Source organism: Cryptomeria japonica, chromosome 5, assembly GCF_030272615.1.
Source record: "Cryptomeria japonica chromosome 5, Sugi_1.0, whole genome shotgun sequence".
NCBI classification, from domain to species: Eukaryota; Viridiplantae; Streptophyta; class Pinopsida; order Cupressales; family Cupressaceae; genus Cryptomeria; species Cryptomeria japonica.
Window position 1 is genome coordinate 45,219,004 of NC_081409.1, and position 14,922 is coordinate 45,233,925.

Sequence of the window (14,922 nt, forward strand, 5' to 3'; positions counted from 1 at the left end):
GATCAGTCAGAGCTAATGAAGAATTAGAATAGAAAAAATAAATTATGAATGGAATATGCTACTGTGATCACATTGAGCATCTGTATAAATAATATGATATGTATATGAAGATTTGGACTTACATGGGTCGATAATTTCATACTCTGGTTATGGTTTACTTTAGTTGTGATGTTATAGTTCACTGCAAAACAATTTTCGTTGCAGTAAATACAGTGCAACTTGGAGTTTTTCATTGTTACACCTTGGTTTTGTAGTGATTTGTTTTTTAATTACCAAGTTATGCTCTAGTGGACGGAGGCAACAAGGAGGAAGAGAGTACTGAATCTATTTTTTTCTGAAATGGGTAACTGCGTAATTAATTTTAGTAGATGGGTATGGTGTTTTTAAGCATCCAGAGTCCATAAAATTACTGTTTACCTAGAGCTTAAGCAATTCTAGTTGGTGGGTATGCAAGGACATTCCATAAAACTACTGTTTGCAAACCTGTGCACTGAGACTTTAGGGAGTACTGTCTGCAGTATACTTGTTCAATAACAGTAATAAGATAGATTGTTAGGCTGTGTTTGTGTTGAAGGGTGTGGGTATCTTGATAATCTTGGTGGGGTTGTTGGAAGATCTTAAGGGCCAGAGACATTTGTTGTGTGTGTCCCTAGGTAGGTGGGTGACTGGAACATAATCCTAGTGTTTGATGAGTTTCGGTCTCATGATGTCTGCAGAAGGTGATCTAATGCTTCCTTACTCTGATAATTTGCTTCATGGTGGAGATTTTGGGGACCTGGATAGAGTTATGCTAACTGTAAGCCTCAGAAAAATTTCTTCTTTTTTCACTTTGAGCTTCATGTTTTACCAGTATCTATGTTGTTTTGGATTGTATGGTTTCTGCAGCTTCACACAAGATTTTTTGCGAATCTACGTTTTTCAGTTTGTGACAGTATTTCGTTTTGAGTTTTGAGTTTATAATACTGATTACTGTACTTTGTATAGGATTGAGTACTTTCTTTTGGGGCTAAGGCCACAATGATTGTTGACAATTTTAATTTGTTTTTGTGTTGTGTGTAGGATTTGTTTGAAGGAGTCACAATCCCACAGCCTGATTTTGATTCTGGAGATCTTTTCAGCTCTACTATCAATGACAGCGCTTCATATGATGATGATAAATCTCTATGGAATGGAGATATCGGAAAGCAGGGAGTGGTTGAGTCTGAAGAAAACAAGGCCACCACGCACAAAATGCGCCATTTATCCCTGGAGTCTATGGAAGAAACTCCTTTTGCTCATTTTGCAGAGGCCAAATTAGAGCCAGAGCCTTCCATTCTAATGGGATACTCATCCTCAAACGGTATCACATCTTCCTATCCATCTCTAAATTATAGCCCTCCTCCTATAGTTTCTCCAAATAGCCAACTGGCTACATCATTTGTTCAAGCCTCAGTAGTTTCTTCCCAAATTAGCCTTCCCAATGGCCAAATTAGCCTGTCCAATGGTCAAATTGGTCTACCCAATGGCCAAATTAATATGTCTAATGGCTCTTCAAAAATACTAACAAGCAGTGCGTCAAATGAGCTTGTTTTAGATGACAGAGAAATTTTTTCATCCCCTGTTCAGTTTTCTTCGACACCCATAACTGGACCTAGTAGGTCAATCGAGGTTGGGAGATTTGTTACTAAAGAGGATGCCAGTGAAGATTCATTATCCCCACTTCCTACCTATACTCACAAGCCTTCTATGATGCAAAGAAGCTTTAGTAGCCATTCATTGGGTCAATTAAGGATTACCCCCAGAGTCCACGAGCCTACTTCCTTTTATCCCCAATATTCTACTCCCATGTATAGTTCAGTACTGGAATTGTCAAGTCCAGACTCCAGATTGCAGCCCCAGCTGTCTGACCTTCAAGGGATGAATATAAGGCCTAGCTTCAAGGCAATGCGTCGGGTTTGCAGTGCAGGGGACATACAGGTTTGCAAGTTCTTGTCCGTTACCATTTTTTTCACTTAGACAATGTAAAATTGTTTCGGTTTCCGCTGCTGTTATTGAATTTGGAATTCACCCTGCTAAGTTCTTATTTGGTTTGGGCCTGCTGTCTTTCGTCATTTTCCTTTGTCCATACACTTGGGAATTGGATTTTTGCAAAATCAATGAAGGTTTTACTGGCCCCACGACTCAAAAAAGAACAACGATGTAAAACTTTCTTTCATTGAGCATTAAATTAGCATCTCCCACTTCTCCTAAGATCTCCCAGTGTGTAAACCTGAGATTAATTGCAGATTAGTTATGTGCACTTTGTCATTGACCCTTTTCCCTGCTTAACCATGGGCTGTCATTTAACTTTGGCATCAGGGGTGCCGGTTTTCGTTGGGTTTGAACAGCTTCTTCCTTTCCAGAGTCCTACTTTTAATTTTTCCTTCGTTTACCATCCATGTTTCTCTGTTCGCCAGGTTTTGTAAGGAAAATAAGATTTCATCAAATGGTAGATACAGAAATCATTGCATTTTGGAGCTTGTGTTGCCGTGTTTTTGGGGCTCTGTCAATCGGCAACTGTTGATTTTCAGAGTTTCTGTTTTCCAACTTTACGTTGAGAATGATTGATTTATGAAAAATTAAAAAAATCAATCGCAGTCTTATATCTGTTGATATGAACTGGTTTTTACTCCTAACCATATTCTATCTTGGATTGTTGGTTTTTGCTTTGATCTTCAGTTGTCTTGATAAGCTGGATTTATGGTTCCTCATATTGGTGGTAGTTCAGAGCCGACTATACTTTGGTTTAGACTTCCAGCTTGGCATTGTTCTACTCTAATAATTGTACCATTCGAAATTTAAGCTCACGAGTCTAATTTGTTGGATTGTTCTGATCATAATGACTTCTGTATTGTTGGTTTCTTTGAATTTAGCTTATTAACTTGATGCTGGGCAATTGGCTTTCTTCTGTAGTTTTAGGCTTCTTTTGCAAAAGTGCTACGTAGTGATGAGTTTGATTTTTGAGGTTGCTTCCAAGAAATTTCATACTTTCAGTGTCGTGTCTCTAACCAGACCTTGAGATGTTATGTACTTGACTGCTAGTGCTACTTGGACTTCTCATCATTTTCTAATGGAAAGCCTATTTCTGCCCAGTTTACAGCTTGGGATGTTCTTCAAGTCAGATTTGGAGCTTCTGCAATGTTTTAATGTTATGCTCTTTGTTTTTACAGACGCTCAATGGAATACACATGAGCCATGGATCTACAAGCCCTTTGACACCTGATAATTTGAGCACTGAAGAAGCAGGCTTTAAAATTGGCCGATACAGTGCAGAAGAGCGAAAGGAACGAATTCATAGATACAGGATGAAACGCAGTGAAAGAAACTTTAACAAAAAGATCAAGGTAGATCACCCTCATTATATCAACATGCAACTTGCCATTTCCCATTTCTTTTGTAGTTAGGCCCACAAGCTTGGTCCATCTCTTCAGTCTATTGGGTTGTGTTTTTGTTACATGTTTTCATGCTTTTGTCTTTGCAGTATGCATGCAGGAAAACTTTGGCTGATAGCCGCCCAAGAATAAGGGGGAGATTTGCAAGGAATGAGGATGCAGGCGATATACCTCCAAGTTCACACCATGATGAAGATGATGAAGATGAGGTATGGATTAATATTACCTAGCATTTGTATGGTAGTCTTGTGTGTCACAATTCATTTGTTTCATGACAATCACCAAAATTTGGTTCTCCCAGTAAAGGTTTTGAAACATGCACTCTTTGCACTGTAGTTACTGATAATCAGCTGAAGCACCAATCAACTCATTATGACAAGTCTCTGCCAATCAGATGACGATCAAGTTTGATATACATGTATTCTCATCAATATGTAAATGGTTGATATTAGACACCATCAGCTAATTGTCCTCATCATAATTCTCTCTTAAAATGTGTTGGGGAAAGAAAATGGCAATTGATGTTGGGGTTTCATTTGGATTGTGTGGCCGGATCTGATTTCCAAACTATTTTGGCTAGAGTGATTCACCGAGTGTGATTCGAAACATCAATCAAATAAGAATACACAGTTTTACCCAAGATAATTATATCTAATTCATGGACTGTGGAAACTAATCCCATCTATTGGAGTTTTTCTGTATGAATAGAATAATACTTTTCAGACGAACTTTTATTGTTAACTTCTTTTGTGATTTCACATATTCATTGATCATTGCCAAATATAGTATATTATTCCCGTCTGTCTCTTTAGCTTCTTTTGTATAAATATAACAGGTCTTTTGCTGCTGATTTGTCTTCTTATTTCTCATATTTACTGATCACTGGGAAAAAGAGGATATTACATCTCTTGCTTGAACCAGATACAAATCATCTCAATCATTAGGGTTTATCTATTTCAGGGTTCTTAGGTTGAGCATGCAGGATGTATTAGCAGATTTTGAAGGTCTATTGACCATTGTGGATATTGAACGCAGATGCTTGATGATCATATGCATTGCTCATATTTTTTGTTATAGTATGATTTGAAGGGTTTGACCTAACAAAGCTGTTTAGCCCATGCAAAGAAAGAAAGATAACCAAAAAGTGTTGTATATAGGAAGATTTTTTGAATTTTCTTATATAGGAAGGATTTTTCTTACATCTTGCTTATTTTCACCTTGAAAAATGTCATCAACTATGCGAGTTTGGGTTCTTTTTCTTCTCTTCTGCAATTCTTGTCGCTGAAATTACAATAAATCAATTCTTTTGAATATAGGTTGATGCAGTTCAAGAGGATGATGAAGACTTCTTGTTGAGCCACAATTCTGCTACTCATGCAAGAGAGATGATCAGGATGAGGTCTTTCCATAGGAGTAACGGCTACCCTTTTGGGTTTTAGTGCAGACACATCAGCCAGGCAAAGATTAAGGCTGTCAATCATTAACTCTGTTTGATAGCCTGAGCTTGAATCAAGAGATTTCCAACTTTCACCAAATTCAGTAACAGAGGCCATGTTGAAGACTCTCAAGGCCTAATGTAGATATACACTATGGGTTGATGTTTCGTTAAGGGCCCAATGATACTAAGATTAGTGAGGAACACTTGGGCAATATGTGCAGCAGAAGAATAACAATAGATATCTACAAACCTTAACAGGTATCTAGTTTATATTTCCAGCAGACCCATCTGCAGAAAAATACAGTTCATTGCCATTCATCCTTGTACATAATAAAACCAATCAAAGGGGCACACATATCAAGCTTGCTAAGATTGGTCTGGAAAAGAATTCCCCTATCTGTGCTTTCTCTTCTATGTTTAGAAGCTTATAACTTAAGTTTCATTTGAAATAAATCATTGTGATACAATTTAATTATCACCAAGTGATATGTTTAATGTCAATAACCGTTGTACATGTGGCACCAAGAGACAGAAAAAATGATGTGTATAGGTCTTTAATGAGGTGGTCTCTAAATCTCTACAGTTGGACAATTTCAGTGTCCTAGATCTGCATGATTATTGGTTTTCAAAAGGCATCTGAGTTTTGCAGCAGTGGAAACATGATGTAATTGACTCTCATCAAGTTAATTTTATAATTTGCATTTCTTTATCAACTATTTGACTCGGTCTTTATCAAGTGTTGAATGAAAAGAAAAAAAGAATACACGATTGAATCTTTGGCCATGGCAGGCCCCAATAAAAAGAAATATTTGCCATGTTCAAAAGTTTCTATGTTTCCTTGAATGGAACTCATAGCTTTGTGCATGTAGATATTGGATATTAATTTAACCAACACAGATGCTTCCCACTTTCTTAATTCTCACACAAATTACATTAAAATGTGCTTTCATTCATGCAAAAGGTGACTTAAATTAAGCAAAGGTAATCTATGCAAAGTCATTCCTAATCACAAGCATAAAAGGGAAAGGCCAAGCAAGAGATTGGAGATGCACACAACCAATCTTGTTTATGCTAGTTGGGACAAACACTTACATTGTTCATCAATTATGGTGGGAAAATCTCAGATTGGATTCAATTGTTTTTATTCACACATATTTAATACTGTATTTACATCTTTTGGCACTCTCTCACATTTTGATGATGGATAACAGGGTGTGATCCGAAATATTGATGCTAAAAATAAACACACAATTGAATCCAGAAGCTATTAGTGAATTCAAATGAATTGTGGAAATCTTGTAACACTGATATTTAATACTTGTTGTCTTACATGTATAAAATGTGCACAATCTCAACCATAAAAAGAAAAGGCCAATAAGACTAAGAAAGACACCATTCAGACTTGCACCCTAGGCCAATAAGACTAAGAAAGACACCATTCAGACTTGCACCCAATCTAGCTGGGGTACATCAACTATAGCATAAAGGCATCAAGAATCAGCCTTTTTCACGCCAAGAGCTAATGCCATTTTATTCACATACCCTATAACTACAGCTTGTTTTCCACCTCTCACATGCGTTGAAGTGCACGGTTAAAAGAGGCTGAACGAATTTTACATGGTGCAATGCAAAGGATAAGAAGCGCCAAACAAAATATTACACAGGGACAAACCCTAAGATAAAAGGGATGGAACAAATTGTTACACAGACGAGTCCAATCTAGCCCATTTTATAATAAGGACAATACAAGTGGATCATGTAAAGACACTAAAGTATCTGATTTTGCAAAAGAATCTTGCTTTTTAAACTTACAGAGTAGCTAGTATAAATCACAACTTGTTTTCTCGTGGGCAAGCCAGATATTTACGCGGAAAATATAGCTAATGTTAATAGGGGTAAACCACTTACACAATGCATCGACTACGGCGTAAAAACCAAGAATCCACTATTTTAACTCACAAGTTGAACATCTCTATTTACTCTTACACATCCAAGGAATCATAAAGATAGAAGGGGCATACCAAGCAAGAAATCATAAGGTAGAAGGGGAATACAAAGCAAGAATCATAAGATAGAAGGGGAATACAAAGCAAGAATCATAAGATAAATGGAAAAAGGTCAAGCAATACGTTTCACAAATATGTAAAGGAAATATCAAACAAGAATCAACAAGATATAAAAATAAATAAAAAGGTCATGCATAATATTTGATCCATTCGAGCCAATGTTAGTAGGCATGATTCCCCAAGCCCACACATAACATAAGTATGGTAATTCTGTATTTTACAAGTTCAAATCTCAAGTGGCAAAGAGCATGTGCTCTTGAATGAGAGGTTACAAGTTCAAATCTTCTAGGGGTTAAGGTATGTATGGCTCGTTAGGAGCACAATTAGGTGCCTACCACAAGGAGTATGGGGTAGTTAGGTCTATAGAGGGGTAGATCCATATTACTATAAGCCATATGTAGACCATATACAGAGGGGTAGTCCCATATTACTATAAGCTATTTGTAGTCCCATAGTTAGTAGGCATGACCCCACGAGCCCACACACAATATAAGTATGATAATATTGAACCTTACAAGTTCAAATCTCAAGTGGCAAAGTGGCAAAGAACTTGTGCTCTTGAAAGAGAGGTTACAAGTTCAAATTTTATAGGGGGTAAGGCATGTGCTGCTTGTTTGGAGCATAGTTAGGTGCCTCCCACAAGGAGTATGGGGTAGTTAGGTCTATAGAGGGTTATATTCATATTACTATAAGCCATCTGTAGACCCATATACAAAAGGGTAGTCTCATATTACTATAAGTCATATGTAGACCTATATACAAACGTCTGATATTGTGGACTATTAAAGAATCTTTCTTTCTTTCATTCACCTAACCTAGAAGAATAACAATAGTTTGCTCTTATTCTCAAACAAAGTAAAAACAAGGAAAAAATCAAGCAGATTCCCACACAAGTAGAACCATGCCCTGTTTCCTCAGACACAAGGAAGCACAAAGATGAGGGGAAAAGACCAATCAAGACATTACAGACACCCACTTGATGAGCCAATATTAGTAGGGATTACCCCACACACAATGTATGTATGGTAGCATTGTAAGTCACCTAGGGTGGAAGGATAACAATGGTCTACCCCAATTCTCATACAACAAAGTAGCAACATGGGAAAAATCAAGTAAATTCCCACACAAATAGAACCATGCCCTGTTTCCTCAACAGATGGAAGCACAAAGATGAGGGGAAAAGACCAATCAAGACATTACATACACCCACTTGATGAGCCAATATTAGTTGGGATGACCCCACACACAATGTATGTATGATAGCATTGTACCTCACATAGGGTGGAAGGATAACAATGGTCTATTCCTATTCTCATAGGACAAAGTAGCAACATGGGAAAAATCAAGCAGATTCCCACACAAGTAGAACCATCCCCTGTTTCCTCAGACACATGGAAGCACAAAGATGAGGGGGAAAAGGCCAATCAAGAAATTACAGAGAGACCCACACAATATAGCTAATGATAGAAGGGGTGACCACGTACTTTGTGAATAGTCATTTTTTCTATTCACACAAGTAGAACTGCAACTCAAACACGGAATAACAGAACATCATACGGACTGACAGCCAATCTAGCCAATGTTAGTGGCCTTAAGCCGAGCTAGAGATTTCAGGGCCCATGGTCAACCTAGTTAACCAGTTTCACATTGGGCATCAACACCAAGAAGAATAGACTGTTATTTTGTTTACCCACAGAAATCAGAACCTGTTTACTTTCTCTCTCACACAGAAATCACAAGTTTAAAAGTCTGAGCAAGAGATTACATAGGCCAACAGCCAATCTAGCTGATGTTAGTAGGGCCATCTCTGAGGGATAAAGACATCACCAAGTGCTGAGAAGGGCACGGGAAAATTAAATGCTACCAAACAGATGCTTACTATTGAAAGCTAATTTGAAAAGAGGCTTTGATAAACAGTAAGGAGCCATCTTTTTCAAGGCAAGATTCTATTTGTTCATCCCTACCCCACCTCTTCCATTGAACAGGGAGTAGAAATTTCTTAAAAGGAAAGGGCCCCTCTTTGTCAGACTTGTTAGATTCCCCTACCTTAATGCAGCTTCCTAAATGCTCAAAGCAAGAAACTTTAATAATTGAACATGAATGAAGAATACAGATAGAGCTAGACAGATTAACACGGAGCTGTGTTTAGAGATATAAAAGTATTTCAAAACACACTTGGTTTTTTGGGACAATAATAGAATTGTTTCAATGCAAGTGACACCTTTCTTTTACAACCATGATATTAATTCTTTTTCTTAGTACATTTAGAAAGAACTTGTGTACAAAGGCACAAATCTTATTTTAGTGCAAACGAATTTATGCACCTAAGGGCCACTAATAAAGTTGTAGGAGGATTATGATTTATTTTTAATTTTCTTTTTAGGTCAAAATAGCATTGCAGCTTTGTGCAATTGCTCACCCTGCCATCATAGTGTAAGTCAACTTTAAAAAGTGACGTGGGAATCTATCTAAGTTTGACCCCTTCTCCAAACTATTCAACTCTACAATGATGGCTTCCCCACTAGAAGTTTTACATGCTAGTTTGGGTAGCATATTTTGGTATGGCCCCACACAAATAAAACTATGTTTAGTGGTGTACAAATTATTAATATGTTATTCAATTCTATTAGAACTCTAACTTTATCTTTTTGGAAATTAGAATCAGGAAAATTAGAGCACAAATATGGGTAGGTACATTTAACATTTAATTTTTTATTTGGAAAACAAAATATAATTTAGTAGAAATTAATAGTACTTTTATCTATCTTATTATTTGTAAAACAATATTAGTAGGAGGAATTATAACTTTAATGGTTTCAACCTTATCTCAAGTTTCTTGTGAATTGAAACTATGCTTTTGGTAAGTTCAACATTGGTGTGCTCTAGTTATTCAAGATTTTCAAGACACTTGAGTGCCCTAACCTCCTCCTAGTCATCGAATGATCCTCATATGCACTGGAAGCCTACAAGACTAAATGAAGTATTAAAGTCAAGCCCTTTTGAATTTCCTAATTGTTGTTTGTACCATAGAGAATTTGTCACTTGCAACAATATGAAATTGTCAAAATATTTCTTTATTCACTAGGTTATTTTGTGATCTACCAATCTACCATGGAGTTTTGATTCTTTGCCACTGATGACAAGCAAACATGGTAGTATATTTGTAATCACTAGGGTAATCATGCATTTTTCGGTTGTGTTTGCCATTTTAACCAAGTGGTGAATTTGTCTATCATAAAACAATGGGTAAGTTTATAAATTTTTAAGAAATAGTGTTCCTTAATTCATTTTGATCCTTCTATAGATAACACCTTTCATAGAGAGGCTTTTGGTCCCTTAGAAGCATAATAAGACATTGAGGAACATCATCCCACCATGAAGCTTATTTTATTAGAAAACTTGAGGCAAGTTGAAGGACCATTAGTGTCTTGGTTACCACTATCGAATTTTGGTTTACTCTTATACATTAACCTCATGGATTATTTCTTTTTAGAGTGGTTTTTTGAATAAGGGGATTTGATGATGTTTGAGGGGTATTTGGAAAGATATGTAGCATATTCTAGAACCTCTTAAGAAAATTTGTAGATCTCAAAACCACCTAGAAAATTAGTCATGGTGAACAAACATTCCACTTTTGTAGAAATTTTGATCTCATCACAATTTAACAAGAGCAGGGAAAATGAAGGATTAAAGCATTTCAAATATGTTTTTAACATTTGATCTTTCATTCTTGATGTGTGGAAGGTTATTAGGGAGTCGTACGACTCATGGAAAAATAGGCAAAATCTTGTTTGAGCATTAGAAGGTTTAGAATTCTCATAGTAAGCAAAAGTGCAAGTGTTCAAAGTTGTACATACTAATTACAAGTTTTAGGAGTTGGTGTAGATCATATTGTAGACGTATAAAAATGACCATATTCCTAAATGAATATTTTATGTTCATTCCTCTATTTTAGTTAAATCTAATTTAACTAAATCACCTACATTCCTCTATTTAATTAAGTAAATTATTCAATTTATTTAATTAAATTCACTTAAGCCCTTTATGTCATTTAATTGAATAAATCATTTTATTTAAATAAAACCCTTCTTCTTACCTTTTAATTAAATTTACATTTAATTAATAGTTTACCCCAATTTCCCAAATTGCAACCAAATTGAAATAAAGTAATTTATTTTAATTAATTCTATTTTTCCTCACCCACTTGCATTTTCCTACATCTCCCACTTGCATCCTAAACCCTATACCTAATTTTTTCTAGAATCTATCTAATCCTAATTAGTTAACCCCGAACCCATCCATTATCCATTTTCCCTAAATTTGAGAAGGTCACTTCTCAAATTTGGAGTAAAGTCTTCAAAAGGCATTAAAGCCTTTATCCTGAATACCCCCAAATTTGGAAGGACTCTTACAAATTTATCCCCAAAGTCTTCAAACCATTAATGGTTAACTAACCCTTAGTGGCATGGTTAGAGACTTTTTGACTAACTTAACCTCCATCTAACCCAAGGGTCTCATCAAACATTTATTGCTTTGACCATGGTTATTCCTTCAACCTTTGCACAAGAGTTTACCCCTTGGGTAAAAACTTTATCCAATGGATAACCCTAACCTAACCTTAACCCCTACCTCCTAAGGTAACCTTCATGTCTTCTCAAGCATTTAATGCTTCTTTCATCTCCTCTCAACCAATCTTATGTTGACAATTGTCACCATTTCATTGGTGAAAATTGTAAACATGGAATGATAACTTTCAATCCTGACCCTTGATTAACTCCTTCAATCTTGACCATCCATTGCCCTATTTTCACTATAAATAGAGCTCTCATTCCTCCATTTTAAGGATCCATGCAAGCTTTTAGTATCTCATTTATGCTCAATTTTATTAACATATCTAGCTTCTCTTTGTAATAGGAATTAATCTAATAAGCATTTTAGACTATTTCCTTTATCATTAGCTTAACTCATAAACTAGTATATCATGTTAGGATAGTATTGCTACTAATATTGTCATCTTATAATCTAGTTTATTACATTTGTAGAATCATGCATAGATAGGATGCATTTTCATAACTAAATCAATCATAAGCATCACTCGTTCTTGCATTTGTCATCCCTAAGCCACTTTGCTCAATGATCTGAGAGCAAAGGCATTGGCTTGAGGAACCTTGTGAGATAGAGAACCATGGAACCAACCTTGGGAAGTTGAGTCATTCTTCATGACTCCATAACTTGCACCAAGAAGTTCTGTGGGTGTGTGGACAAGCCTCTTTGAACTTCATGTTTTTACATTTTAAGTTTCATCGCCCCGCTTTTCCCGCATACATTTCTGGCGCCCACCGTGGGGCACTACCCCATTAATCAAATCAGTTTTTAAAAATAAACACTTGTGCAGGTACGCGGGAAATGAGAATTAGCGCATAGGGAACATCCCTTAGCGCATCTGGTGGATCATTTAGCGCATCTGGGTCACTGTTTGGCGCGCAGGACTCATTTGCCAGTGCATGAAGATCACACTTTAGTGCATCATCCTCACTAACCTTTTCCTGTAGGTCTAAGTGTGGAAGAATAATAGCTTAGTGCATCGGGTCTATCCGATAGCGCATCCTGACTATAAAGTAGTGTGTACAGTTTGTTCTGTAGCGCATCACAGACAGAGGCAAAACCAAAAACTATAATCGAATGTAAAAATTAGACTTATTGAAGTCCACAAAAACCCACAAATTTTCTAACAATTATACTTGGTATTTTGCAGGGTTTTAACAAATTTCTTGCAGATAGGAGCTTAATTTTAGGATCATTAAATAGTTTAGGTTTTTACTAACTTAGTTAAGTTAGTTAAGATATAAAATTCTTTTGATTCTTGTTAAAATTGAACTCACTTTTGTTTGGGCTTTAAAAAGAACCACAAAACAATTTTTTTCCTTGCTTTTCTAGGAGAGAAAATTTTCAAATTGCGTTTTAAAAAAAAAAAAAAAAGAGAGAACAAATTAAATTTTTTCAAGTTTTGCAAACAAATGGATTATAAATAACTTCACCATCCTTTGATGTATAAAAGGATCCATTTTAGGTTTTAGCAAAGTAAAGAACCACACAAAATCCCAGAATTCTTTTTTTGCAACTAAAGAGGGAAGATATTCCCCTTTCGATCGATTTCTTTTGTTGACGAAAATCATGTTCATTTTGTTGACCAAGTTCTTTTTTTTTAGATCATAAAATCATTGCCTTGAAAAGTTAAAAAAAACACCATGTTTTCGTGGAACAACATCTCCATATAGGATTAGCAAATCATTGCTTTGAAGGGCTAAAAAGAACTTGTGTTCTTTGTCTCGAAAGTGGAAGGTATATGCTCTCCCCTTAATTGGGTGATAAAAAAGCCAAACCACTCTTAAAGATTTCTTTAATTCAAGCAATAAATCCTTTAGCAAGCCTGCCTTCCCGAGGGGTTGAAAAACTCTTAAAGCCATTTTTGGTCGGTGTGAAGGGAACGACCTAAGTGGGAAACAACTTTGAAGCCAAGTGTTTCAACCCATTATAATCAGAATTGGAAAGTGATGAAAATCCTTTTCAACAGTTGTGCGCAACGATTAGCCTTCCCCCAGTATCCTTGAGATACGTAAAGCCTTTGTTCTAAAGGTTGGGAAGCCTCCTGAGGGAGTTTATCACTGACGGCTGAATATGAAGCTTGATTACGAACCTTAGCATAGAAACTTTGAGCCGAGTCAGTAACCAGACATTTGCAATATCATAGTGTAAGGGTGGGGAAGAATCTACCCCCAAGATTGCTCACCATATATCTCCCAAGATAGCTACTCAATTGTGAAGCAATTCACTTTGGGTTAATTTCTGGCAAAAGGCAAAAAAATGGGCGCCCCCTAGGGGGTGACACGACTGTTTGAGCTGATAGAGTATCGAGACTAGTGGGCTATGATATTGCTTATGACCCTTGAATAAAGAGTCTGATTGAAATGCATGTTGTATCTAAACCTATTGAAACATTGGGGATTTGAACACATCCTCGTAGAACATACACTTATTGTTTAGATTAAGCAAAATGGTTGTCTCTTTGGAGCCGTGCTTTCATTTGTTATTTCAGAAAATCATCTATCAGCACTAAAAACAAGGCAAAATTCTAAAATTGCAAAAAAACAACCAAGTCAATATATTTCAGGGTAGTTTAGCGCATAAGAACAACTTCTTAGCGCATAGGAACCATCTTTTAGTGCATTAAATCTTCTCTTTAGCGCGTCAAGTCTTAGCAGTAGCGCTTCACCAGAATCCGAAAGCAAGTAGTGGCAGTTAGCGCGTTTTGAAAATAGTTTAGCGCTTTGAAGTATCAACTTAGCATGTAGAGGTCAAACTTTAGCACGTAGGGTTTAACTGTTAGCGCATAGGTGGCCCATATTGGCGCATAACCTTTTGAACCAAAGTTGAAGCAATATTAAATAGTATTAACCAGTTAGCACGTATCAAGGGACAACATAGCGCGTAGAGTCTTTTTGCTAGCGCATAAAGAAGTTTTTATAGCGCATTGCGTCTTTGTTCTAGCGCATAGTCAAAATTTGAAAAAAAAAAGGGGGCAAAACAGAGGTCAATTTTCAAAATTTTGAAAACAATTTCAAAAGCTTTCCTTCATCAGCCTAAACTTCATCAATCAAAAAACCAAAAATAGAGTATCAAAAGTTGTTTCTAGAGCAAAATTTCCATCAAACAAATTTGTCCAAAATCTGAAACTAGTCGCAAGGTAAACATATCTCTCCTATCAAAATCAGGAAACATCATCACAAGTATCAAACAGGTCCTTCCATCAAATGGATTTTTATCCCAAAACACACTTGTTTAAAACTCTAAGTTGTCAAATCAAGTTTCCATATTGGGAAAGCTCATATTACATATCATTTGATGCACTTTGTAGTGAGGGGGCATCTAAACGTTCACTTTGATAAAGTAAAACTTAAGTTTCCAAAACAAGCTAAACTGAATCCAAAATAAACCAAAGGACACCATT

The 14,922-nt window shown here is 36.3% G+C and overlaps 1 protein-coding gene across 1 annotated transcript; it reads left to right on the forward strand.

The window, feature by feature from the left end:
- The first annotated feature begins 106 nt into the window (after nucleotides 1-106).
- On the forward strand, nucleotides 107-5,561 carry LOC131039909 (two-component response regulator-like PRR1). The gene is made up of 5 exons (XM_057972758.2): nucleotides 107-796; nucleotides 1,060-1,956; nucleotides 3,189-3,362; nucleotides 3,500-3,619; nucleotides 4,727-5,561. The coding sequence occupies exons 1-5, from the start codon at nucleotides 689-691 to the stop codon at nucleotides 4,847-4,849; spliced, it is 1,422 nt and encodes a 473-aa protein (XP_057828741.2). The 5' UTR covers nucleotides 107-688; the 3' UTR covers nucleotides 4,850-5,561.
- The last annotated feature ends 9,361 nt before the right edge of the window (nucleotides 5,562-14,922 follow it).

What these genes read in the sequence shown, in the direction of transcription:
- LOC131039909 (XM_057972758.2), top strand. Translation starts at nt 689, where the DNA reads ATGAGTTTCGGTCTCATGATGTCTGCAGAAGGTGATCTAATGCTTCCT. An exon ending in TGGATAGAGTTATGCTAACT is followed by an intron (nt 797 to 1,059) that starts GTAAGCCTCAGA and finishes TGTTGTGTGTAG; the next exon opens with GATTTGTTTGAAGGAGTCAC. An exon ending in GCAGTGCAGGGGACATACAG is followed by an intron (nt 1,957 to 3,188) that starts GTTTGCAAGTTC and finishes TTGTTTTTACAG; the next exon opens with ACGCTCAATGGAATACACAT.